This window comes from Leucoraja erinacea, chromosome 10 (genome assembly GCF_028641065.1).
Source record: "Leucoraja erinacea ecotype New England chromosome 10, Leri_hhj_1, whole genome shotgun sequence".
NCBI lineage: Eukaryota > Metazoa > Chordata > Chondrichthyes > Rajiformes > Rajidae > Leucoraja > Leucoraja erinaceus.
In genome coordinates this window covers 47,693,583-47,719,117 of record NC_073386.1, presented here as the reverse complement: position 1 = coordinate 47,719,117, position 25,535 = coordinate 47,693,583, and the positions used below count along the sequence as shown (strand labels likewise).

The following is a 25,535-nucleotide window of genomic DNA, read 5'->3' as shown; positions in this document are numbered from 1 at the left end:
TTAAGGAGATGAAAGCCAATTGCAATTTGATCCAGTTTGGGATTAAGGCACTCCCCTTGCCAGTACTTCTATAAAACAGCTGATTTGGGCATTAGTTACATTAGATGGCCACCAAAAGCTGGTCCTCAATCAGTTAAATAAAACACAAGCAATATTTCCAGTGTATTAAGAAATCCTATATTAATGACCTGTAATATAGGATTTCTTAATACACTGGAAACATTGAACAATCAGACACAACGGTGAGGACAGTGATGCAGCAGCAGAGTTGCTGCCTTAGTGCCAGAGACCTGGGTTGGATCCTGACCATGGGTACAGTCTATATAAAATTTGTACGTTCTCTCTGTAACCACGTGGGTTTCCTCCGGGTGCTTCGGTTTCTTCCCACACTCCAAAGACGTGTAGGTTAATTGGCTTTGGTAGAAATCGTAGTGTCCCTAATATGTACGATAGTGCTAGTGTATGGGGGGTGATCACTGTTTGGCGCGAGTCAGTGGTCTGAATAGCTTGTTTTTGCGCTATATCTCTGAAGTGTGATGGTACAAGCATGAACTCTAATTATCTGTTCTTTACTACAATCAATTATTCTATTCACTATTTTAAAATAATTTTCAAAAATACAAATGGCTGACCAGCTAGCTGTGTTATCTTCTGTTTGGCTACCAATATTGCTTTCTTGGTCTTCTCTTCTTTCTCCAGTATCTGTTGCCGAAGCTGTTCTTCAAGGTTTGCTTTCTCCTGCAGTTCCTGGCGCAAGCGTGAAAGTTCTCCTTGCAACTGGGTTACTTCATCCTGTAACTTTTTAACTTCAGATTCCTTCTCACTTACAGACTGAAAAAAGTACAGAAAGTTATAGTTAGTCAATGGGCTGCATTGTATAAGATTACCCTCATGAAATGTTAGACTGTATTGGTCAAGAATGGAAACATATGAACCATTTGATCAATGAAGCTTTGTACCTAACACAGCAAACGATCTTCATCAGTCAATCCATATTTTTTTAAAAAGCAGATGAGCACAGTGGCACAGACATTTCTCAGAGACAACTTTCCCCAAACATTAATTTCATTTCTCCCAGATTCTGAAGTGGTTTTATTTAAATTTCCAAGGTATGTAGCATAAGGGTGTCATTCCTTGATCTCTTTCTTCCCGTGCACAATCTCCATTTAAGTAACAGTCCCTTTTTGAGGGTATAGTCTGCATGCAGAGCACTTGATTTTTGCCACTGTTTTACTCCGTTACAAAATCTACTTTTAAATCCTCCTGTAGCTTATCCTATTCATTTTTGGAATATAAGAGATATTAAAGTAGAGAAGTTCCAAGCTGAACTGAAATCGTGCTAAGCTAGTTATAATACGAGCGATATCAGTCTATTCCCCGAATATTTAGTAAATTGTTTATCAGGACATAACAAACACTTCAGCACGACTGCATCCGGCACACCAATATATTATTTAATTGGCACAGAATAGACATTAATTTGACATCTCTCAATCTTGATCAGATAATTTAATAACTAGTTTTCAGTACACAGGCCCCAATCCAGGAGAGATCAGGAGATTCTAACAGATTTGTACCATTTATTTTCCTCAGACGTGGTCTCACTAGGGCCCTGTACAACTGCAGAAGGACCTATTTACTCCTATATTCAAATCCTCTCGTTATGAAAGCCACCATGCCATTAGCTTTCTTCACTGCCTGCTGTACCTGCATGTTTACTTTCAGTGACTGGTGTACAAGGACACCCAGGTCTCAATGCACTTCCCTTTTTCCTAATCCGACACTATTGAGATAATAATCTGCCTCTTTGTTCTTGCTGCCAGTGGATAATCTCACATTTATCCACATTATATTGCATCTGCCATGCATTTGCCCACTCATTCAACCTGTCCAAGTCACCCTAGCATCCTCTTTGCCACCCAGCTTTGTGTCCATCTGCAAATTTGCTAGTGTTACTTTTAATCCCATCATCTAAATCATTAATATATATTGTAAATAGTTGCGGCCCCAGCACCGAGGCTTGCGGCACTCCACTCACCACTGCCTTCCATTCTTACAGGGACCCATTTATTCCTACTCTGTTTCCTGTCTGCCAACCAATTTTCTATCCATGTCAATACCCTACCCCCAATATCATGTGCTCTAATTTTGCCAACAAATCTCCAGTGGGACCTTATCAAAGGCTTTCTGAAAGTCCAGATACACTACATCCACTGGCTCTCCTTCATCCATTTCACTTGTCACATCCTCAATAAATTGCAGAAGATTAGTCAAGCAGGATTTCCCCTTGATAAATCCATGCTAACTTGGACCGATCCCGTTACTGCAATCCAAATGCGCCGTTATTACTTCTTTAATTGACTCCAGCATCTTCCCCACCACCGTGGTCAGGCTAACTGGTCTATAATTCCCCGTTTTCTCTCACGCTCCTTTCTTGAAGAGTGGGATAACATTAGCTCCCCTCCAACCCACAGGAACTGATCCTGAATCTTTAGAATATTGGAAAATGATCACCAATGCGTCTACGGTTTTCAGAGCCTGGGATGCAGATTATCAGCCTTCAGTCCCATCAGTCTACCCAATACTATTTCTTGCCTAATGCAAATTTATTTTAGTTCCTCTGTCTCCCTAGATGCTCTGTTCTCTCATACATCTGGGAGATTGGTTCAGTCTTCACTAAGGAGAACATAAACAAAGTACCTGTTCAATTATTCTGCAATTTCCTTGTTCCCCATAATAATTTCACTTGTTTCTGCCTTCAAATGATCCACATTTGTCTTTACTAATCTTTTTCTCTTAACATACCTAAAGAATCTTTTACTATCCTTCTTTATATTCTCAGATACCCTCATACTCACCTTTTCTCCCCGTATTGCCCTTTTTGTTACCTTCTGTCGTCCTTTGAAAGTTTCCCAATCCCCTGGCATCTCACTACTCTTTGCTATGTTATACACCTTTTGTTTTAGTTTTATTCCATCCCTAACTTCCCTCGTCAGCTAGTTACCTCTTACTCTCCATTTAGAATCTTTCTTCCTCTTTGGAATGAAATGATCCTGCATCTTCTGGATTATGCCCAGAAATTCCTGCCATTGCTGTTCCATTGTCATTCCTGCTAGGATCCTTTTCCAGTCGACCTTGGCCAGCTCCTCTCTCATGCCTTCAGAGTCCCCTTTGTTCAACTACAACACTGACACTTCTGATTTAACCTTCTCCCTCACAAATGGCAGATTAAAACTTATCACCTTATGATCACTACCTCCAAGCGGTTCCTTTACCTTGAGTTCCCTTCTTAAATCTGGTTTATTAGATAACACTAAATCCAGAATTGCCTTCTCTCTGGTATGCTCCAGTACAAGCTGCTCTAAGAATCCATCTCAGAGGCACTCTACAAACTCCCTTTCTTGGGGTCCAGAACTAACCTGATTTTCCCTGTCTACCTGCATATTGAAATCTCCCATAACCTTTGTTACATGCCAATTTTAACTCCTGCTGTAACTTGCACCCTATATCCAGGCTATTGTTTGGGGCCTGTAGATAACTCCCATTAGTGTCTTCTTACCTTTACAATTCCTCAATTCTATCCACAGCGACGCTACATCGTCAGTCCCTATGTCACCCCTCGCAAGGGACTGAATTTCATTCCTCACCAACAGCTACCTCAACTCCCCTCTGCTCACCGACCAGCCTGTCCTTTCTAATAGGTTGTATAACCCTGAATATTCTTTTCCCAGTCCCGATCCCCCTGCAGCCATGTCGTTGTAATCCCCACATATCTACCAATCTCTAACTGAGCCTCAAGCTGATCCAATTTACTTCTGATATTTCGAGTCTTCATATATACTTTAAAATCCATTCTTCACCTCACCTTTCACATCGATTCCTATTTCACTTGGCCATAATCTCCTATCCCTTTTTGAGCTTTCTGCCCCGTTAATTCTGATGTCTTTAACTTGTCCTATACTCTCTTTCTTTTTATCTCCATCCTTGTCTTTCCAATTTGTCTCCTCTCCTCCCCCCACTATCTAGTTTAAACCCACCCGTCTGCAAATCAACCACATATTCAGATTCCCCATCTCACCAGCACGGGGAACTGGAAGCAAACTGGAAATAACCACCCTGGAGGTCCTGTTTTTCAACCTTCTTCCAAGCTTTCTCAAGTCACGTTGCAGAATCTCTTTCTTCTTCTTCCCGACGTCATTTGTGCCGACATGGATTGCCATTTCCGGCTGCTCACCTTCACCCTTGAGGACGCCCTGCAATCGGTCCGTGACGTCCTGGATCCTGGCACCAGGGAATCAATACACCATCCTTGTATCCCGCCTGTTGCCGCAGAAACCCCTGTCTGTACTTCTCACGATGGAGTCCCCGCCTACCACGGCTTTGCCTGACATCTGTCACTTCAGCGCCACGTTTTTACTCGCAGCCCTGTCCCCAACTCGGAATGCCAGTGTCTTCTGTCCCTACAGCTTCCAAGAGGGTGAACCTGTTTTCAAGAGGTACATCTCCCCCGGGGTCTCCTGTGCTCCAAGTTTCCTTTCCTTCCTCATCATCACCCACCTTCTCTCTTCCGGTATCTTCAGTGTAACAATCTTACTGTAGGTCCTGTCCAGGAAACTCTCGTTTCCCCAAGGTCATCCAGTTGCCTCTTCAGTGCCCCAACATGGTCCTTCTGTTCGGATAAGTGACAAATTATCCTCTACGATAATCCTCAACACTGGTGCCCCGCAAAGGTGCCTTTTCAGTCCCCTACACCTACGACTGTTCAGTCAAATACAAATCTGACTTAATTTACAAATTTGCAGATGACACCACCATTGTGGGCTGGATATCAACTAACAATGATGCGCAGTATAGGAAGGAGATCGAAAACCCGATTCGTAACCTGTTACCAAGACAACAACCTTTCTCTCAATGTCAGCAAGAAGGAATGCCGGGAAGCTAAGCAGTGCACGTACCGTGGTATAAATTGCCGGCGTTAAAATAAAGATGGTTGAAAGCTCCAGATTCCTAGGTGTAAATATCATCAGCAAATTGTCCTGGACCAGCCATATCGAAGGAACGGTCAAGAAAGCACACCAATGCTTCCACTTACTTAGAAGGCTTAGGAAATTCAGCATGTCCCAAAAACTCTCACCTATTTCTACAGATGGGCTGAAGACACCATTTTATTGGCATGCACCACAGTTTCATCCAAGACACAGCCCAAACTATCACGCAAACCAACCTCCATTCCATTGACTCAATCTACACTTCACGCTGCCTCGTTAAAGCCACCAGCATAATCGAGGACAAATCTCAACATACACACTCCCTCTTCTCCTCTCTCCCAGTAGTTATGAGGTACAAGAGTGTGAAAACGCATACCCCCAGATTCAGGGACAGTTTCTTCCAGCTGTTATCCCTATTACCAACCGGAGAGCGGAACTGACCACGGATAGCAGGTATCAAAAAAGCTTTTCACTCTACCTTGGTACATGTGACAATAAACTAAACTACAAATACTTTAGTCATCCAAAGTGAGCCCATGAAATCCAGGAAAAGGTTGAGGTACATCACAGCCTGACAATACTTTAAACTCAAGTCCCAAATATGAAGACAATCTTAACAGGATGCCAACACAATCACTTTGTGACTTACCTTCTGCAGGGCTTCAGCCTGAGACTCTAGTGCTTTAGCTCTGGATTCAGATTGAGCCAAAGCATCTTGCAAATCTTGAGTGGCTTGAACAGAGGATTGTTCTGCCTGCTGCTCTGCTGAACGTTGAGAAGAAGTTTCAGCAACCATCTGGAAGGCAGGACAAAAGTTTGACAAAACTAACAGATTAAAAGGATGGATATGGTCTTCTGAAGACAATCTTTCACTCATTCTTTTAACATAATTCAATGATGAAACCTAATGCCCTGGAAAGGTGATCAAATTGGAATATGGGCACAGTGCACAGAAGGCTAATATTTTTTAAATCAAGTTCCTGTTAGTGTGATGGGCAAGGCTGTTAAGATTAAGACACCTTGGTTGGTGAGGGATGTTGAGGATCTGGTCAGGAAAAAAGAGAACATTTATGTCACGTATAGGCAGCTGGGATCAAGAGATCCTTGAATAGTAAAAAGGTAGCTAGGGAGAGAGTAGCTCACCGTGAGGATCAATGAATGGAGCCACTGGAAATTAGCAATCTTAAATGAAGTCTTAAATGAAGGAACAGTGATTTCCTGGAACATATCAACATTATGAAGGTGGTGGAGGTCCAGAAACAAAGGTGGATACATCTCCAAGGCCAGATGTATCATTTGATGTTATGGGAGATTGTTGAGACCAGCAAAATATTGACAGCTAATCACAATGCTAGGTACAGAAAGACTAGGAGAGCTAATGTTGCTTTATTTTAGTACAGCAGGGTTAAGCCAAGAAACTACAACTCAGTGAGCTTTATAGCAGTGGTAAGCAGTTTTTGGACAGGATTTGGAGGGATTCGAATTATGGTGAGATTAGTTAGAATTCACCTTAATAGTAGGTTTTTACAAATAACAATGTCAAAGAGAATGAAATGAAGCATCTTAATGGATCAGGAAATACATTACTCTTTTAAACAAGGTTTAAAAATCTTAGCTTGGATAAACCCGTTTAAATAAAGAGTCACAATTTACCTTATCATACTGCGCTTTCAGCTCCTCATACTGGGTCTTGTATCTACGGCCGATCTTTTTAACCTGGGTAATAGTTTTGTTCTTTTCCTGGATATCTGCCACCCTTGCCATCATTTCTTGTTTTAGTTTATCCCGATCAACAGACACTCGACTGAGCTCGGTCTTCAATGTCTGTACATCACGTTGTGATACAGATGATGATGCATTCAGTCTGCAAACAAAGCAGATTTCAATAGTCAGACATTTAAAAACATTGCAAGTGTCAAAATTGGTCTTGACTAAATGCAATATAAAACAATTTTTATTCTAATTAAGACAGACACACAAGAAACTGCAGATTCCAAAATCCTGAGAAAAACACTAAGCGCTGGAGGAACAATGGGTCAGGCAGCATCTGGAGGGGTGATGTTTCAGGTTGGGACCATTTTTGTTCAGATTGACTGCAGCAGGGGACAGCGGAGAGAATGTCAGGTAAGAGGTTGAGATGGGGCAAAAGTTGGCACGTGATAGGTGGATACAGGTGGTGCTGGCGGGGGGTTGATTGGCAGATGTCTAGATGAAGTGACAAAGGCTGGAGGAGAAATGGGGACAAAATATGTCAAATGAGGAGAAAGGAGTGAAATGTTAAGCCAGAGAGGTGGATACAGGTGGAAGAAATAGGGGAAGAGGAATGGGCGATCAGGGATTGGAGAAGAGCAGGAATGACCTGGGTGGACAGATAGTGGGAGAAATGGGAGCATACCAAGGAAGGTGGGAGGGGATGGAATTTGCTGAAGTTGGAGATTTTTGGATTGTAAGATACCCAAATGGAATACAAGGCAGTGTTCCTCCAGTTTGCAGCATTTTCTTCTTTCTGCTCTCTATGCATATTTACAGCATTTAAATTTTGTTTTCTGGCAGTATCTTTATACTTAGCCATTATTCATGTATTGTACATAAAGTAATTGGACCATCTATAAGATCAAAATCGCTCACCCAAAGATCGAAGCATTTTTAACTGGTTATGCTTCTACACAACACATACACGACACACTTGTTTACCTAGCAACTTCAGTTTTCAATTTCCCAGTTTCCTCAGTTAGTTGTTGAATACGTTTGGTATTTGTATCTTTCTCTGAAATTAGCTTCTTGTACTCATCAGGGTCCGTCTCCTTCTGCTGGCTGATTAATTGCTTAAATGCAAAGGTATTGTCATAAATGTTATTTATTCAAATTTCAAATGTATCAAAGATTCAGTTAATTGATAAGAATTTCAACTAAATAATTATGAATCAGATTATATATACACACAATGAAATAATTCAAACTGCAGCATGTTACAGGGATCAGTGCTGGATCCCGTTTGCCAAATATATTATTGATTTGGCAATTAAATATAGGCTGCACATTTAGTAAGTTTGCACACAGTGAAGAACATTGTCCAAGGTTACAACAAGATCGTCAGAGCTATAGATTACATATATAGGCCTGTCATCCCATCTTGTCCATACCAACCAAATTGGTCCAGTCACATATGCCTACATTTGGTCCATAGTCATCTGAACTGCCTATCCAATTATTTGTCCAAATGTCTTTTAAACAATTGTATCCACTTCTCCAGCTTCCTCTGGCAGAGATGTGGGATGATAAAGTTGCCCCAGAGGTCCCTCTCACTCACCTTAAGGCGATGAGGCTATGCCCTCTTGTTTTTGAATCCTCTACCCTGGGGAAAAAAACCTGAGCATTCACTTTAGAGGACATGGCCTTAAGAGGGGGGAAATGTATATAGGATCTGGAGTGTGCTTTTCTACACAGGTGGGTACATACAACAAGATGCCAGAGCTGGCGCCAGAGGCAGGTACGACTACAATTGTTAAAAGATATTTGAATAAATATATGGATGAGAAAGAATTAGAAGCATATGGGCCAAACACAGGTAGATGGGATTTGCAAAGAAAGGCATTTTGGCTAGCGGATCAGTTGAGTCAACGGGCCCCATTTCAATATTGTATACCATGACGAATCTAAACTAGAGAGACAATCGATCACGCATCAAAGTTAATCAATACTTGGCAGAAAAAAAGGCGAATGACAAGACACTAAATAGACAGATTCCACATTTTTTCTTCCAATGCCATAAATCCTCGTTGTTCTTGGTTTAGCTCTGAAGATATCAAATGTAGCACCAATTGTTATTAATGTGGTTATTCAGCCAAAAGCTACACAAATGGCAATGAGCTACTGAACCACCAAATGCAATGAGTAATGAAATGAGTAGTAATTTAAATAAATTGCCTGTCATACCTGGGCACAGGCCTTCCAGCGTTTGAGATCTTCATCCAGCAATTTCTTCTCTGCTTGCAACATACCACTTTTCTCACTGAGCTCGGTGTTGGATTCTTGAAGAGGTAGGATGTCAGATTCTAGCTTACGAATCTAAGAATCATGCAACAAAACATTACTCTACTTGCATCGCTCAAGTTAGTGCTCTCTAAAAATATACTGTTTCCTGAATAATAATTCACAAAAGCCCAATGGATAGGAACAATTCAAGGCCTAGAACTGACTTGATATGTTGGCAGAGGGCACATCTTTTCCAGAACCTATATGTTCTCTTAAGTGGGCATACAGTCCTGTCAACCAAAAGATCTCTTTGTACAATTTCAAAGAGCAAGGCTACTCAATGAAGCCTGCACACACCCCATTATTCTGAAACCATTATCTGCTTGACTTGGTATTTCTAGTGATGCGCTGTATGCCAATCAGTGCTCAAAATGTCCAAACTCTACCTGCATGACAGGACTGAACTGACGCGCATTTTCTGATCTTGAGAAGTATACTGACCTTTGCCCTTGATTGCTGGAGTTCTTGCTCCAACCTTTCTTTCTCATCTCGTAGCATTTTATTCGTCTCAATTAGAACATTCATTGTCTCTGTCTTTTTCATCAGCTCGTCATGTTGTGCCAGAGTTTTGGCAGTCACCTGTACAAAAATAAATTCAAACGTCAAATCAAAAAGTCGTATAATAAAAATACTTAAATAAGGAGAGCTATAAAGAAGCTAAATTTGAAATGAATGGTTTCGAGCAATATCTTCATTGATCAAAAGCTTACAATTTCCCCAAGTTTCGATCCCACCCTTAAATGCTTTCTGCAGGGATTTTGTAGTTAAAACTAGAACATTTACCTGGACCTTTTCCCTTTCAGAATTGAGACTGTCCTGCACCTCCTTCAGCTCTCTCTCCAAATTCTCCACTCGTTGACGATAGCGCAGAGCCTCCACTTGGGCAACCTCAAACTTTGTTTCCGCAATTTCCCTTTCACGTCGCACAAACCTGTGGTGTGCAGATTTGGATAAAACGTTAAAATGTCTTAACTTCTCAGGTTCACTTTCTTTTTTTGCATACGCAATTATTGGCAAAAACAAGCTGGTCGCAACAGATTCCACAAAAGCTGACAATTCAGTGTACATGTTCTGTAATGTTGTGGTAACGAAGTAAGATACCAAAGTAGCATAACTTGACTATAAATTAATGGTATACACTATAAATGTGGACGGGCAAGTTTGGGGATTCTGCAGATCAACCACTGAGAAGAGGAGATGAATCTTTTACATCTATGGAAAACTTAGGCATCAAATCACTCTCATATACAATACATACATAGGCTTTATCCAATATAATAGGAAACTATAAATTTAAAATAATGATTCTTGCTGACAAAATATTTCAGTACAAAATTCCTAATTCAATAAGTTACCCAAACCATCCTCTAACACTTCGAAAAGCATTCCAAGATACTTCACAGAAATAAATTTGCTATTGGAAGGTGGAAAGGTAGAATGGGATACTCCAAGTACGGCAGAAAGCTAAATTGTAGCAAATAGTGGAGTGAAGGGAGACAAAAGTCAGAGCAGTCAAGTCAAGTTAATAGGCTGGCACAAGGTGGGTCTGGTGGAGGTAAAGACAATATTTAAGACCAGGCTTGATTTGGTTATGAATAAGCAAATCAAAGGTAAATGAGAAATATAAGTTGATGCAGGATATTACAAACTTTAGTAAGGAATCTTGTCAATGGAAGACGGTTATAAAAATGGTCTTCAGTGGCATATGGGCTCAAGCATACCACATCAGGGATGGGTCTTTGTGATGGATTTTTTCAAGAGAACAGAATTTAGCTTGGGTTTGTATAAACTGCCCTTAATAGACACAATCTGGTACAGCAAGAGAGGAACTGGAATTGCTGGTAAGGGCATGTAGCTTGTGCTAGTTACAAAGATGTCACTTGACAGTGCAAACTGGTAGTTCTCCACTTCCAATTTATTTTACTACAAACCAAGCTTCCTACCAGGACAATGCAACTTTATTTTGATTAAAATAAGATGCTGGCAGCATGTGCTAACATAAATGCAGGTAACATAAATGCAGCTTCCCAATATTGTTGTGTTCAATCATTTCAATGAATATGGCAATACTATTATTACATTTACCTCAGAATTTCAAGTAGCTGTTCCTGGGACTTTCCTTCTTCATTGAAAGAGATATTGAAGGAACTTTGAGTTGTTTCTTGAACTGCAGTCACCATCTTATTACTAAGGCTCTCCACTTGCTCAAGCAACAACTTGTTCTGTTTCTGCAGATCCCCACAACGTGCAGTCAGTTTGATAACTTCATCCTACACAAAATAACCCATTGAAAATGTTATAAACTTCAACCAGTTTTATTCAGTTTACTCAAAAAACTGCACAGCATTTTATTACACACCGTCAGATTTAAATGGCCCCATTTCCATCATATCCAGAAATTGTTCTGAACAAAAAGTGCAGACAAGGTAGATGTGGATGCTCACTGGAGTACTCACCCACAGCTGGTCAACATGCAAAACAACTGTCAAAGGCCATTCCCTTTGTTATGTTTGTTTTCAATGCATCGATTAGGAAGAAATAAAGGATAACAATTTGGGCAAGATTCGAAAGGAAGATTTACTGGTGAAAAGGCCGGAAATTGATTGGATTGTTCTTCAAAGACTACAGCTTTGTATTGTAAACAAAAAAAAAATTAAAAATGGGTGAAGTTATATTAAAAAGTGCCAAGGGGGTGGACAAACAAAAATGGCAATGGATTGAGGCATCAACACAAGATTTAGAATAGACAAATGACATCTAAATTCAACTGAGAATATTTAGATATTTATTTTAAAAAACAAAAACGAAAACAAGATTAGGTAGGATAAATGTAATCGTGACATTTTCTTCGACAAATATACATCCTGGAATGAAATTAACTCAAATTCCCAAGCTACTTACCTTTAAAATTCTTTCAATTTCAGCCTTAGCAGCCTTGCACTCCACCATTTGGGCCTCAGCCCTTTGAGAAGTGTCTTCCAGCTTCTGCCGGACCTGTGCATTTGTTGAAACTTGCTCCTTGGCAATCTGTAGTGCTTCCACGTCAGCAGCATGCAGCATCAGTTCACGCTCATACTTATTCTGTGCTTCAGATGCCACCCTGGCCTAAAAACACCAGCAAAAGAATTTTAATTAAACTAATAAAACTGAAACAAAACAAATATCTTAAAAATGTTTCTCTTTTAAAAAACTATTGATGCTGATTGGAGCGTGCACAAACACCGCACTTCCTGAAGTCAATAACTTAGCTTTTTCGTCTTGCCGACGTTGAGGGGGGGGGGTTGTTGTCCTGACACCATTTTACTTAACTCACTATCTCCTTCCTTCATCTATCTCATCATTGTTCGAAATCCGGCCCACTACACGCGTGTCACATGCAATCTTGTACATGGTCTTGAAGCAGAACTCAGTCATGAATATAACTACCATACACCCACATAGAAATAATGCTCAACTCTCTTAAAAGTGAAATAAGTTTGTAAAATACTTAGTGGGTCTTTTGAGAGAGCTGAAATATATTTGTAAGTGTTGATCAGCCATGATTCACAAAACATACAGAGCCCAATGTACCTAACACATACCTGTTCTTGACAGTCAGCCCTTGCTTGCTGTTCATTGGTTGCTGCAGTAGCAGTTCGCTGAACAGCATCTTGAAGCTCTGCCTGAAGGCTGCTCAGATTCCTCCTCAGTTCAGATGTCTTCAATTAAAATAATGGAACAATGTATTAACATAAAGCTGCATCCCAGTATGCACCAGTAGTAAAATGATAAGATGATTCCAATGTTGGTGTCATTATTAAATCTGGAGCATGACCACATGCTTTCTTAAAAGAAAAGCAAGTATATACATGAGCTTCTTTTATATCAACTGGCACAACTGAAAAAATCCAACGCCTTTAGGCTCATGTCATTCCACATCCAGATCAAAATTCACTCCAGTAGATTGACATCATTAATTAATCAGTTCATTTAACCACAGCATTTAAAAAGATACCTTGAAAATGTATGAAGGCCTTATAGGTAATTGCAATCCATTTTTACTTCTTGAAAGAGATCCATTAAGTGCTTAAGAGCTCTTCATTGCTATATCATTTTGGCTGATCCAAAAATAGGTCAATTCAAATCATCAGATGGGCTAAACACATAACTAACATTTGATCTGGTGATGCTCATCATTCAGACAGCTCCTCGCTAAACAAATATAATTTGTAAAATTGTACACATCCTCATGTGCATAAAGTTAAATGTTAATGCCTACAGTAACACTGATCATTCCTGTAATTAAAAGATCCTGCATTACTACAGCAATTAACAACCAGATTTGACACATGAATGAATGAAATCATGTTGCCATTATGATTACACAAAATATTTATATAATTATGCCATTTTCCAAGAGCTTTCAAAATTCAAGCGCCAGTTATTTGTCTTTCATTTAAGTATCTGTCATTTTTCAGAAGTTAGCAGATAGAGTAAGTAAAGCAAGGAATAAGGCAAGGCAGCCCGCAGAGGCTGGCGTTTGTCTGGATCTGCCGCCGCTCATAAAAACTAGAGTGCAGACTGGACTTTGAAAATAGCACCAAAACATGAAGCCTCTTGCATGCAGATCAGTAGATTACTTCTGTAAAATTTGCCAATCGGGGATGTGCTTGTGTATTTGGACTTGGCGCGTGCACGTGGCAATAAAAGCACCATTGAATAAATAAATCTGAATATCGAATTATATAACTTACCCATCTCGGAATTAAAATGAGATCTGCTAAACAACAATTTGTGAATCGATTTGTCTTACAAGGGATTACGATTGCCATTTTCTATATACTTTGATTACCTGCTGCTCCAAATTTTCAATCGCTTTGTGCTTCTCGTCAGTGAGAGCTTGTTTTTCATTCTCAGCTTCCACCAAACGCTTCTCCAACTGCACCAGATATTCTGCAGATTCTTTGAGTCGAGATTCGACCGCAACCCTCACCTCTTCTGTTACCTGAGAGCGGACAGCAAGCAGAAAATGTGTAAAATTATTCACAGCATTCTAATAAATTCTGGTGGTGTATGAATCCAGTCCCAGCCACTGAGCCAAATACTAGGCACGCACAGAATTATTTGTATAGGCTCAGTATATTGCAAGTTGATAGGAACAAATTGAAAACAGAATTAAAGGATAAGTGGCAACGTTTTAAGATAAAGAAATACAATTGATTATTCCCTTTTCTGCATGCCTTGAATCCCTGCAGTAAACAAAGTGCCCCAGACTTTGCAAAGCAAACATGGCAAGTTATGGTTTTAAGCCATAGAACTGAATATCAGGCAACAAAATGTAAAAGAGTGCAAATACCCGTCACCATTCTTGTTCATTCGAGCTATGTTTGCAGAAGGGACATCAGTTTTAAGAGAATTTTTTCAGTGCCAAATATAGCTGCTATTTACATTCAATGTCTGTACAGTACAGGAAAAATTGGTAAATCAAACAACTTTTTAACTGGTTCCTCCTTTAAAAATAGAGGCTCTGAAATCTGCTTCTGATACAGGTTATGAGTACACAGAGCCCACATAGGGAAACAAATTAATTGAGTGGGCAAGAAGAATGAAAATGTGAATTAATCGAGGGAACTATCAAGTGGCGAAGAACTCATATGTGGAATGATACACCAGGAAAGGATCCAGATGGAGGTCCCAGTGTATCAAACAACAATGCAGATAAGGCAATTATTTATGAATGCTAATAAAATGTTGGCCTTAAGGAACAGAATAAAGAGAAATTGTGCTGAACACAATAGCAATAGTAATCTGAATTTCACTGTACCTTAATTGGTACATAGAAACATAGAAAATAGGTGCGCGAGTAGGCCATTCGGCCCTTCAAGCCTGCACCGCCATTCAATATGATCATGGCTGATCATCCAACTGTGACAATAAACTGGCTTTGAAACCTTGAACCGTTCCAGGAGCAATGCATACAGAATGGTCTTGATATTTTAAAAACACGCAAACGGCAAGCAGTGCTCTGAAAACGTTTACTCTGTCGATCCCCAAAATTGGAATTGGGCAGGAAAAAGGGCATGGAGGCTAAAATTCTATGAGCCATTATCTTACTGAATTGTGGAGCAGGCTGGTTGGCATGCTTCTGCTTCTTATTTTCTGTTGTTACACTCATAACCACAGGAAACATTACATTTCTTTAAAGTGATGCATGTACAAGTTACCGACCTGTTTCTCTTTACTGAGAGAATCCTCCAAACTAAGGACCAAATCTCTGTATTGTTCCACATTGGTGGTAGTAGTCTTGAGGCGTTCTCTTAAGTCACTTGCTTGCTCCTCAGCCTGTCTAAGCTGGGCGCGAAGGTTATCAACATCTTCTTCCATGTCAGATTCACCTGGAAATAAATCAGACATGTTTATGGACAACTATAATTTCTATCAACGATCATTCAGTTTTTATGGAGGCAACTTATTCCTAAAAATTATCCTTTACAAATCATGTCAGTGAACTGATGTTCTAACACATCTCTACAATAAACTCCACCAATAAGTATTTAGCCGCTAACTCAACCCACGCCCAAGTGTGTAGGATGGGGTTGAATGGGGGGGGGGGGGGGGGGAAGAAACAAAAACTAAGATTCTCTCTATTTTTTCATGCATTATGAATTGAAATAACCAATTGACAAGCAACAATAAGGTTGGTATAATCACAGAAACAAAACAAAAATTAAATTAGAATTTATACATTAAACATAGAGGTGCACATTACCCATTAGCTAGCAAACAAGAATAACAAGAATATCCATATTGAAGGTTTACTCTACATTAATGAAAGGAGCCCTAGATAAAAAAAGACAGAAAAACATGGATCTATTTATGTACATATAAACCACGTTCTGACAGATGGCTTACCTTTGGAAACACTCCCGATAGTCTCCGCCAATTTAGTTTCAAGATTATTAAGGTGTAACTTCAAGGAACTAATTTCTTGATCTGAATTTTTCAGGAGATCTTTTGTCTTTGTGTGAAGAATAGACTCCGTTTCAATCTGCTTCTTGATTTCCCGAAGTTGGATCTGCAAAAAAAAAAACCGAAATTAAATTAAATTTGCCTAAACATATCACTGAAAACATTAATTATATATTCTCTGTATCATTATTATTTTTTTAAGGATACAAACATACTTCTTGGTTTCTGACAAGCAAATGACGTTGATCCACTTCATAGTCACATTTTTTTTTCAGTTTCTCAATTTCACGCTCTTGTTTTTCAATCTGGCTGTTTAAACGTTGCCTGGTCTCAGTTTCCGCACGTTCCAAACTCAGCTACATATTGTCAAAAAATTGAATGGAAATACATTTGTGAACCAGGGATTTTCACAACAAATAACTAATTCTACATATTCCAGAAGAACGCAGACCAAAACTTCCCTCAAAACTTCATTCTATGTTACCATGGGCTATTATAACATCGGCCTGTTGAAATATTCTTCTTCTATGATAGTTTTATAAACAAATATACTTTGGAAAAAGTTAATTTTGTTCCTTAGAAAGTTAAAATATCAGTTTACAAGATAATTTCAACATAATATAAATCTTGCATAAATAATCAATTTTATTCTTTGTCCAAATGGAATGGAATACTTTATTGTCACACGTGACAAGACTAAATGGTGCATAGCATACCTGAATAGACTGCAAATTTGTAAGTAGCAAACTTTGTCCCCTGTGCTCTGCGAACTTTGAATCCCGTTCTTGGGTGAGGCGTATTTCTACCATTTTCAACATATCTTTCTCTTTCCTCAGATTTTCTCCTCGAGTCTGCATGGGTTGGGGAATATTAACAAAATGTTCAATTGCTCTGCTTTCCAATACTATTCCACCCGATTTCAAATGAAATGGATCTTTTCCATAAAAACATGAAACTTAGAAAATATGGTATGTATTTAATTATTTAATTTTATGCAGCCTACAGAATTAATTTAATGTACAAATAATGTGCAATGGTATAGAACATGTAAAATTCTTCAAAGATATGTTAAATAGGATGGAATATTAATTTAATGCAATCGTCAAAAAATACCTTGACTCATTTAATACAATGTAAACGTCACAATGTAAACTGTCAAACGACCATGTGGGAAATTGTCAAACGACCATGTGGGACAGCGTTTCAATAAAATTCTCACCTCCTCCAAAGCCAATTTTTCATTTGATGCTCGCAAATCTTGGGTCATGCTGTTTATTATGTGTTCTTGCTTCTGAACTGTTGTGGTAAGCTTCTGACACCTATCTCGCAAAGAAGCTATTTCACGGCGGAATCCATCTACATTGTTCTGCAGCATCTCATATCTAAATGAAAAAAAATAATGTTACTTTAAAAAAAAAATTCAGCATAGAAACAGACCCTTCCGCCCATTGAGTCCACGCTGACCATCGATCACTTGTTCACACATCCACTCCTTACACACTAGAGGCAATTTACAGAGGCCAATTAACCTACAAACCCACACGTCTTTGGGAGGAAACCGGATCATCAGGAGGAAACCCATGCGGTCACAGGGAGAACGTGCAAACTTTACACAGACAGCAAGGGAGCTGTGCCGCCCAATATTTTGTGCCCATCCACAGCAAGTCACGTCAGTGATGAAAGATAAAACACTCATTATCCCCATTTGCTAGAATTAGTACACATGATTTGGCGAAATATATAAGGAGAAAGAGAACAATGTATTGGATGTACTGCTGACCCCCTAAAATAGGAGTGAATAGGATCAAATTTTGCAGACGAGTGGAAGAAGTGTTGTTGGAATTTAATTAACTGAAGACGAATGGGGCAGAAAAAGAGTTAAAAGCCCAGGAGAATAGACATTAAAAGTTAACTTTTCATGATTATAATGCAGCAAAAGTAGCAGTTTGGGGGAATACTGCATCAAATCATAGTTTCTAAATGCGTGTCCCTTAAAATCAAAGTAACAATAGAGGTTCTGATTCTCCACACATACCGTTTGGAGGCAAATTCTAATTGTGTGGACAGTTTTGTGCTTTGAGTTCTCATCTGCGTCAGTTGATCTTGAAGTTTCTCATTCTGCTCATTTAACATTCTGTCATTCTCTGCCTTTTCCTTTTTGTAATTTTCAAAATGTAATTGAAGCTGAAAAGAGATTTTTAAAATATGAACCTTAAAATGTTAGCATACTGCACAAAATTATTTACTGGTTCTAACAAACAATAATTTATATCCTTTAAAAAGTTATTTTACTAACTTTGAAATTTAGCATATTTAAGACTTTTCAGTAATTTACAGATATTACTGCAGATTTAGGATTTTATTAAATCTCCTATAATACAAGAGAACACTGCCACCTGCAGCTCATTCATAGAAACAAAAAATAGGTGCAGGAGTAGGCCCAGATTTAGGATTTTATTAAATCTCCTATAATACAAGAGAACACTGCCACCTGCAGCTCATTCATAGAAACAAAAAATAGGTGCAGGAGTAGGCCGTTCGGCCCTTCGAGCCAGCACCGCCATTCAATATGATCATGGGTGATCATCCAGAATCCTGCTCCTGCTTCCTCCCCATATCCCTCAATTCTGTTAGCCCTAAAAGCTATAACTAACTCTCTCTTGAATACATGCAGTGAATTGGCCTCCACTGCCTTCTGTGGCAGAGAACTCCAGATTCACAGCTCTCTGGGTGAAAATATTTTTTCTCATCTCAGCCCTAAATGGCTTGCCCCTTATTCTTAAACTGTGACCTCTGGTTCTGAACTTCCCCCAACACCGGAAACATTTTTCCTGAATCCTATGTCCAATCCCTTAAGAATTTTATGTTTCTATAAGATCCCTTCTCATCCTAAATTCCAGTGAATACAAGCCTAGTCGACCTATTCTTTCCATCATGTAAATCTTGCCATCCCAGGAATTAACCTGGTGAACCTATGTTGCACTCCCTCAACAGCATGAATGTCCTTCCTCAATTATTAGGAGACCAAAATTGCACACAATACTCCAGGTATAGTCTCACCAGGGCCTTGTACAACTGCAGTAGGACCTCCTTGCTCCTATACTCAAATCCTCTCACCATTAGCTTCCGTCACTGTCTGCTGTACGCATGCTTACTTTCAGTGACTGATGTACAAGGACATCAAGGTCTCTCTCATTGCACCTCCCCTTTTCCTAATCTGACACCATTCAGATAATAATCTGCCTTCTTGTTTTTGCCACCAAAGTAGATAACCTCACATGTATCCACATTATACTGCAACTGCCATGCATCTACCCACTCACCGAACCTATCCAAGTCACCCTGCAGCCTCATAGCATCCTCCACGCAGCTCACACTGCCACACAATTTAGTGTCATCTGCAAACTTGGAGATGTTACATTGAATTCCCTCGTCTAAATCATTAATATATATTGTAAATAACAGGGGTCCCAGCACTGAACTTTGCTGCACCCCACTAGTCACTGCCTGCCATTCTGAAAAGGACCCGTTAATTCTCTTTGCTTCCTGTCTACCAACCAGTTTTCTATCCATGTCAATACCCTACCCCCAATACCATGTGTCTCTGTGTGGGACCTTGTCAACGGCTTTTTGAAAGTCCAGATACAGCACATCCACTGGCTCTCCCTCATCCATTCTACTTGTTACATCCTCAAAACATTCCAGAAGAATATTCAAGCGTGATTTCCCCATCATAAATCCATGCTGACTTTGACCTATCCTGTCACTGCTTTCCAAATGCACTGCTATTACATCTTTAATAATCAAATCAAGCATCTTCCCCACTACCGATGTATGGCTAACTGGTCTATAACTCCCCGTTTTCCCTCTCCCTTCCTTTCTTAAAAGTGGATTACATTGGCTACCCTCCAGTCCACAGGAACTGATCCAATCAATAGAACATTGGAAAATGATCACCAATGCATCCACGATTTCTATGGCCACCTTGAGTACTCTGGGATGCAGACACAGGCCCTGGGGATTTATCTGCCTTCAGTTTCAACAGTTTACCTAACACCATTTCCTGACTAATGTGGATTCCCTTCAGTACCTCCATCCCACTAGATCCTCGGTCCCAATATTTCCGGGAGATTGTTTGTCTTCCTTAGTGAAAACAGAAACCACAAGTACTTGTTTAAGTGGTCTGGCATTTCCTTGTTTCCCCATTATAAATTCACCTGTTTGACTGTAACATTTGTCTTCACTACATTTGTTTCACTAATCTTTTCCTCGTCACATATCTAAAGAAGCTTTTGCAGTCAGTTTTTATATTATCCACAAGCTTTCTTTCATGCTCTATTTCCCCCCCCTCTTAACTAATCCTTTTGTCCTCCCTGTTGAAGTCTAAATTTCTCCCGGTCCTCTGGTTTGCTGCTTCCTCTGGCCAATTTATATGCCTCTTCCTAATTTCCCTTGTTTGCCACCGTTAATCCACTTCATTTTATTCACACTTGGCACTATGCAATCCCAGCAAATGAGCTTGTATACTCTGGAATTCAGGAGGATGAGAGGGAATCTTATTGAAACATATAAGATTAAGGGTTTGGGCACGCTAGAGGCAGTTCCCGATGTTGGGGGAGTCCAGAACTAGGGGCCACAGTTTAAGAATAAGGGGTAAGCCATTTAGAATGAAGATTAGGAAACACTTTTTCACACAGAGAGTTGTGAGTGTGGAATTCTCCGCCTCAGAGGGCAGTGTAGATCTGTTCTCTAGATACTTTCAAGAGAGAGCTAGATAAGCCTCTTAAAGATAGCGGAGTCAGGGGATACGGGGAGAAGGCAAGAACGGGGTACTGATTGTCGATGATCATCGTGCCACTCAACTACTTTCTAGTCACACGGTCCAGTTCATTCTGTTTTCACTAAGGAATACGCAAACTATCTGCAATCTTGCACAATATGCTCCTCTAACACCCTGGTTCTGTCAACATTACAGAGGGTAAATGTGATGAATCAGAAATGCATCAGATTTGGGAAATTTATAAATGTTGAAAGAATTAGGGGAAGAAAACATGGATACATTTTACTGAAGAGGGCAATGATACATACACCAATTAAGGAGATTAGATATGATTAACATAGATATGCCATGTCATTGTTGCATTATGCAGGATAAAAATTGGTGATTTAAATGTCAAAAATTAGTTTAAAACTCAACCACAAATACTTACAATTATGAAAATTAACAGCGGTGTTTACCATTATAATTATTCACACCATTTTTCCACTGTGATCGTTTATATTAATACCATTAAAAAACAGAGTAAAATGTTTTCTGGTCTATAAATTGTACTTAAGCAACAATTGTTTGACTTTGTTACCTGTTTCAATGCTGTTCTTGCTTGAACAAGTTCTGTAGATTCCGCTGAAGGAATTGGAGCTGGAGTGGACGTGAGTGGCAATGTTTTTGTTTGACCTGGAGACCTTTTTGGAGTGGATGAGATCAAAGGCATTTCTTCTGTTGCGTTACCTAATTTTGTTTGTGGGCAGCAAGAGTACAAAAAACATAATTATGACTTTTGAACTATCTTAAGAAAATTGACGTGGTTGATTTGGCCATTGACCTGGTGGTTATAACTAGCCTGACACTCTCTCGCCCTCAATCCCCCTTTCCTAATTTTCTTTGGAACAGAACTATCGCTTTATAGCAGAACTACCTCATTTTTAAAAATAAGAGGGTAAAAGGACAACACATTAAATTTATGCCGGAAGCCAGAGGAAATGAACAAGGTACTATATGAGTATTTCACATTGGTATTCATTGAGAACATGGAGGATAGATAGCTAGATCAGGGAGGGTATGCTGATATTTCATGACATGTTGATATCAAGAACTTAATGGTGTTGGGTCCCTTTAAGACAGATGAGTCTAAAGATTCAGATGGGATCTATTCCAGATTATTGAACGAGGCAGGAGTTTGTTGGGATCTTGACGGATATCTTTGTATTCTCCCAAAGCCTCAGGTTCGTACATGCCAATCAATTCCCCTTTGATTACTTTTAGTCTTGTCTAATATTAAGGGATCATTTTCAGCACCAATCAAACTACCAGCAGATTTTTGAGATGTGGGAGGAAACCAGAGTATCCATGGTAAACGCCACAAACTTGACATTTTACAGAGACAAAACCAGAGGCTCCTGGAGCTGTGGCACTAACTGCTATATCATCGTGCCACCCAACTACTTTCTAGTCACACGGTCCAGTTCATTAAGGTTGCTTAATTATATCACTGCTTACTACAATTATTCAGACATACCTCGGTCTATCTTGCCTTTTTCACAACAATGCCCAAACTGAATTTTGATTATCACAACTTCCACTTGCAGTTTCATTCTGAGGGGCTTACCGATTTAAAGATACCCCAAATGCATTTTAATAGCTATATCCTCATTGATTATTTTTACTTGAATTAAATAATGAAATCTTATAGCCCCACTTGCTTGCTGATCATTCCAGACATCGAACCAACATATGTTCCTGGACTCCTAAACACCAGCATGTTTTGACCGATTCACTGTCCTAAGCTCCACGTTATTCAATCTCTTGGGACTTGCCCTCCCATAAACACCCTAAGAAATAAAAGGCAGCTCACTCTTGCTTCACCATTCAGCAAGATCACATTCGATTCCCACTAAGCTTAAATCCTTGCATTCCATTAATAATTTAGTGATCTGTTGCACTCTACTGCTGGTCACATAACAGAGTATGGGACAATTTGTCTTTACCTCTGTGAAGTACGTGATTTTCTATATCAGAGCACCACACGTACCTATTTCTCAATTAGATGATCATTAGATCAAATTCATTCATTTCTACTTGACCCGATTTATCTCTACTTGATCCCCCTGCACTATTGCAGCCACAGGTTTCCTACGACACTGCCATAGAACCATAAAACGCACCAAACCTTTCTCACTCATTTTTCACATTCCTCTCAATTAAATAACATTTGATGCATCCCTCCCCCTCCTTACCCTGGATTGGAATTGTCACTCCAGTCATCTGTGCAAGCAACGTACGGTACATGTCCCGCTGTCGAACAATTGATTCCACTAGTTGCATCTGATGACTTCTGGCTTCACGAAGTCGCTCAAGTTCATTGAGAGCCTCCGCAAGATTCAGCTGAAGTTCAGAAATTCTGTAATTTCAAAAAAATAAATGTTATCAGTTGAAATATTTTTCAATAGAATTTAGGAAGAGAAAACACTTCCTCTTGACCAGTAGCAACAAATGTTTATCAGAAACCTAAAGCCAAGACACATGACACCTAGAAATAGGGTATTTGACAAAAAGCCCAAAGGTTTTGGGACATAAGTGCAGAAGTAGGCCATTCGGCCCATTAATTCTACTCCGCCATTCAATCATGGCTGATCTATCTCTCCTAACTGCATTCTGCCTTCTCCCCATAACCCCTGAAACCTGTACTAATCAAGGGTCTGAATGAAAAGTGTTAAAGCCTTTGATGAAATTAATTCACAAAAAAATCAGCACAGAATGCTGCAAGAAAGCATCCCCGGCTTGCTTAATGGACGGGTTTAGAATAACAATGATGCCATGAAGGGATTGGGTAAATTCTGACATTCATTCATTAATTTACAGGAAACTAAAGTTCATTTCGGAAATAAATCATATATCGTACAAACATTAGGGATGGAAGTAGTTCTGTGGTACAAACAAGTGGTCTGAACACAAAATCAGTGTGCAAATTAGGTTTCATGAATGTACAGGACACATCACTAGTTTGCATGTTGTGCACAGATGATGCTGAAACTGCTGGGTACTGCCAAGCATTCTTTATCACCTGACTTCCAGCAACTGCTGTGGTCTGCATCACAGTTGCACTGGGGAAAGCAAAGGGAAAACAGTCTTTAAAAGAGTTGAGACTTAAGAGCAACTGAATGATAATAAGGGTATGGAATGTGACAAGTGGTAGTGAAGGTTTGTTAACTGCAACTGGAACCGCCTGGAGGAGCTGCTTTCAGTGGAAGACCATTTTTGCTTTCAGTCTTCCACTGAAAGCAGCTCCTCCAGGCGGTTCCAGTTGCAGCTAACAAACCTTCACTACCACTTGTCACATTCCATACCATCTTATTATCATTCAGTTGCTCTTAAGTCTCAACTCTTTTAAAGACTGTTTTCCCTTTGCTTTCCCCGTTCTCTACAACATAGAACAGGCTTGCATTCTAATTGTTCCTCGCTCTGATTTAAGTCATTGGCCTGTACTTTTAATAACTTTTCCTCTTGGCTTCAGTATTTCCAGCATTTTCTTGTTTTTATAGAAACAAAATAGAAACCAAGAAAGGTTTTTCAAATGACTAGAATATGACCAGAGGACAAATGTCTTCTGCAGCAGCATTAAGAGATGAAATTGATATATACCTGCACAGATGAATTGTGCAGCAAGAAGAAAGCAATCTTTCAACGGGTTTACACAACATTTTCAGATCCACAACCAACGTTAAAAAAAACTCTAAACAATTTACATTACTTACCGTGAAGCAGTTTTTTCCTGCTCTTCCTTTTCCTGTTTTTCAGCAAGTTCACGAACAGTCACCAGTAGTTGTTGATTCTGTTGTTGCAGTTCCTCAACATTGCGATAGGTCACCAGATGCTGTGTAATTACTTCAGAAGAACTGCTTATGTCATCAGAACTAACTTCGTCTTCACGCAAAATATGATTTCCTCGTGCATCTTCTAATTCCATCAGAAGCACCCTATTCTGAATCACAAACAAACCATATCTATGTCACACGAGCAATTAGCGAGTCAATTACACACAAAGATAACTGCTATTTTAAATCTCTCTAAATAGAGTACATCACATCAAGAGATGCAATTACTACAACAATAAGGCACATCTATAGTAATATCATTCCAGGTGAAAACATATCATGCCAACACAAAGCTTGACAACGTTAAATTAGGCAGGAAAGCCGTTTTGATTTATTCCCTCCGTTCACACGATTGTTTCAAAAAGAAAACTGATATTAGGACAAAATACAATCAACATTAAATACTAACCTGCTGTGAGAGATCTGACACTTGCATTTTGTGTCTCTGGTTCTCCCTGGTAAGCAATGAAGAATGCTTATTCGCCTCATCAGTACATTTTTGCAAACGTCGAATTTCCTACGGAGGCAGATTCAATCAGAGATTCATATAATGCAACAATTCTTTTGCAACGTTAATTGTTTGTATAGCATGTTTAGAGAAATGATCCCACATACAAAATAAATATTTTGAAGCGGTTCTGGAGAATTTCTTTTATAATGCTAGTTATAACGGAGCTTACTCCTATGTCAGCGCGATCAAGAGACCAATTGAGGTTACTCGTGCTGACACAGGAGTAAGCTCCACCGCCTGCTGTCCTGTTATCCATCGCCCGCTGACCCGCTCCGCTCTATGATGTTTGCTCTTGAGCTGGTCCCCTCACTGTCCGCTCTACATTGAAAGACACGGACCGGGCAGTGAATGCCATGCAGTGTCATCCAGCATAGCAGGTGAGGCCATGTGCTGCTCCCGGC

General features: G+C 39.6%; 1 protein-coding gene across 3 annotated transcripts in view; it reads right to left on the bottom strand.

The window, feature by feature from the left end:
• tprb (translocated promoter region b, nuclear basket protein) overlaps positions 1–25,535 on the bottom strand; it is a 67,092-nt gene that overhangs the window by 23,068 nt on the left and 18,489 nt on the right. For all 3 annotated transcript variants that reach the window (XM_055642157.1, XM_055642156.1, XM_055642155.1), the window contains exons 13-33: positions 25,033–25,140; positions 24,504–24,730; positions 22,986–23,149; positions 21,332–21,480; positions 18,007–18,155; positions 17,191–17,353; positions 16,688–16,822; positions 16,187–16,327; positions 15,915–16,077; positions 15,231–15,397; positions 13,855–14,007; positions 12,605–12,721; positions 11,925–12,128; positions 11,109–11,293; positions 9,807–9,954; positions 9,465–9,602; positions 8,925–9,056; positions 7,683–7,813; positions 6,642–6,852; positions 5,638–5,784; positions 633–831 (exon numbers count right to left, since the gene is read on the bottom strand). In XM_055642157.1, the coding sequence (XP_055498132.1) occupies positions 633–831; positions 5,638–5,784; positions 6,642–6,852; positions 7,683–7,813; positions 8,925–9,056; positions 9,465–9,602; positions 9,807–9,954; positions 11,109–11,293; positions 11,925–12,128; positions 12,605–12,721; positions 13,855–14,007; positions 15,231–15,397; positions 15,915–16,077; positions 16,187–16,327; positions 16,688–16,822; positions 17,191–17,353; positions 18,007–18,155; positions 21,332–21,480; positions 22,986–23,149; positions 24,504–24,730; positions 25,033–25,140 (3,331 nt within the window). The remainder of the gene's footprint in view (positions 1–632; positions 832–5,637; positions 5,785–6,641; positions 6,853–7,682; positions 7,814–8,924; positions 9,057–9,464; positions 9,603–9,806; positions 9,955–11,108; positions 11,294–11,924; positions 12,129–12,604; positions 12,722–13,854; positions 14,008–15,230; positions 15,398–15,914; positions 16,078–16,186; positions 16,328–16,687; positions 16,823–17,190; positions 17,354–18,006; positions 18,156–21,331; positions 21,481–22,985; positions 23,150–24,503; positions 24,731–25,032; positions 25,141–25,535) is intronic.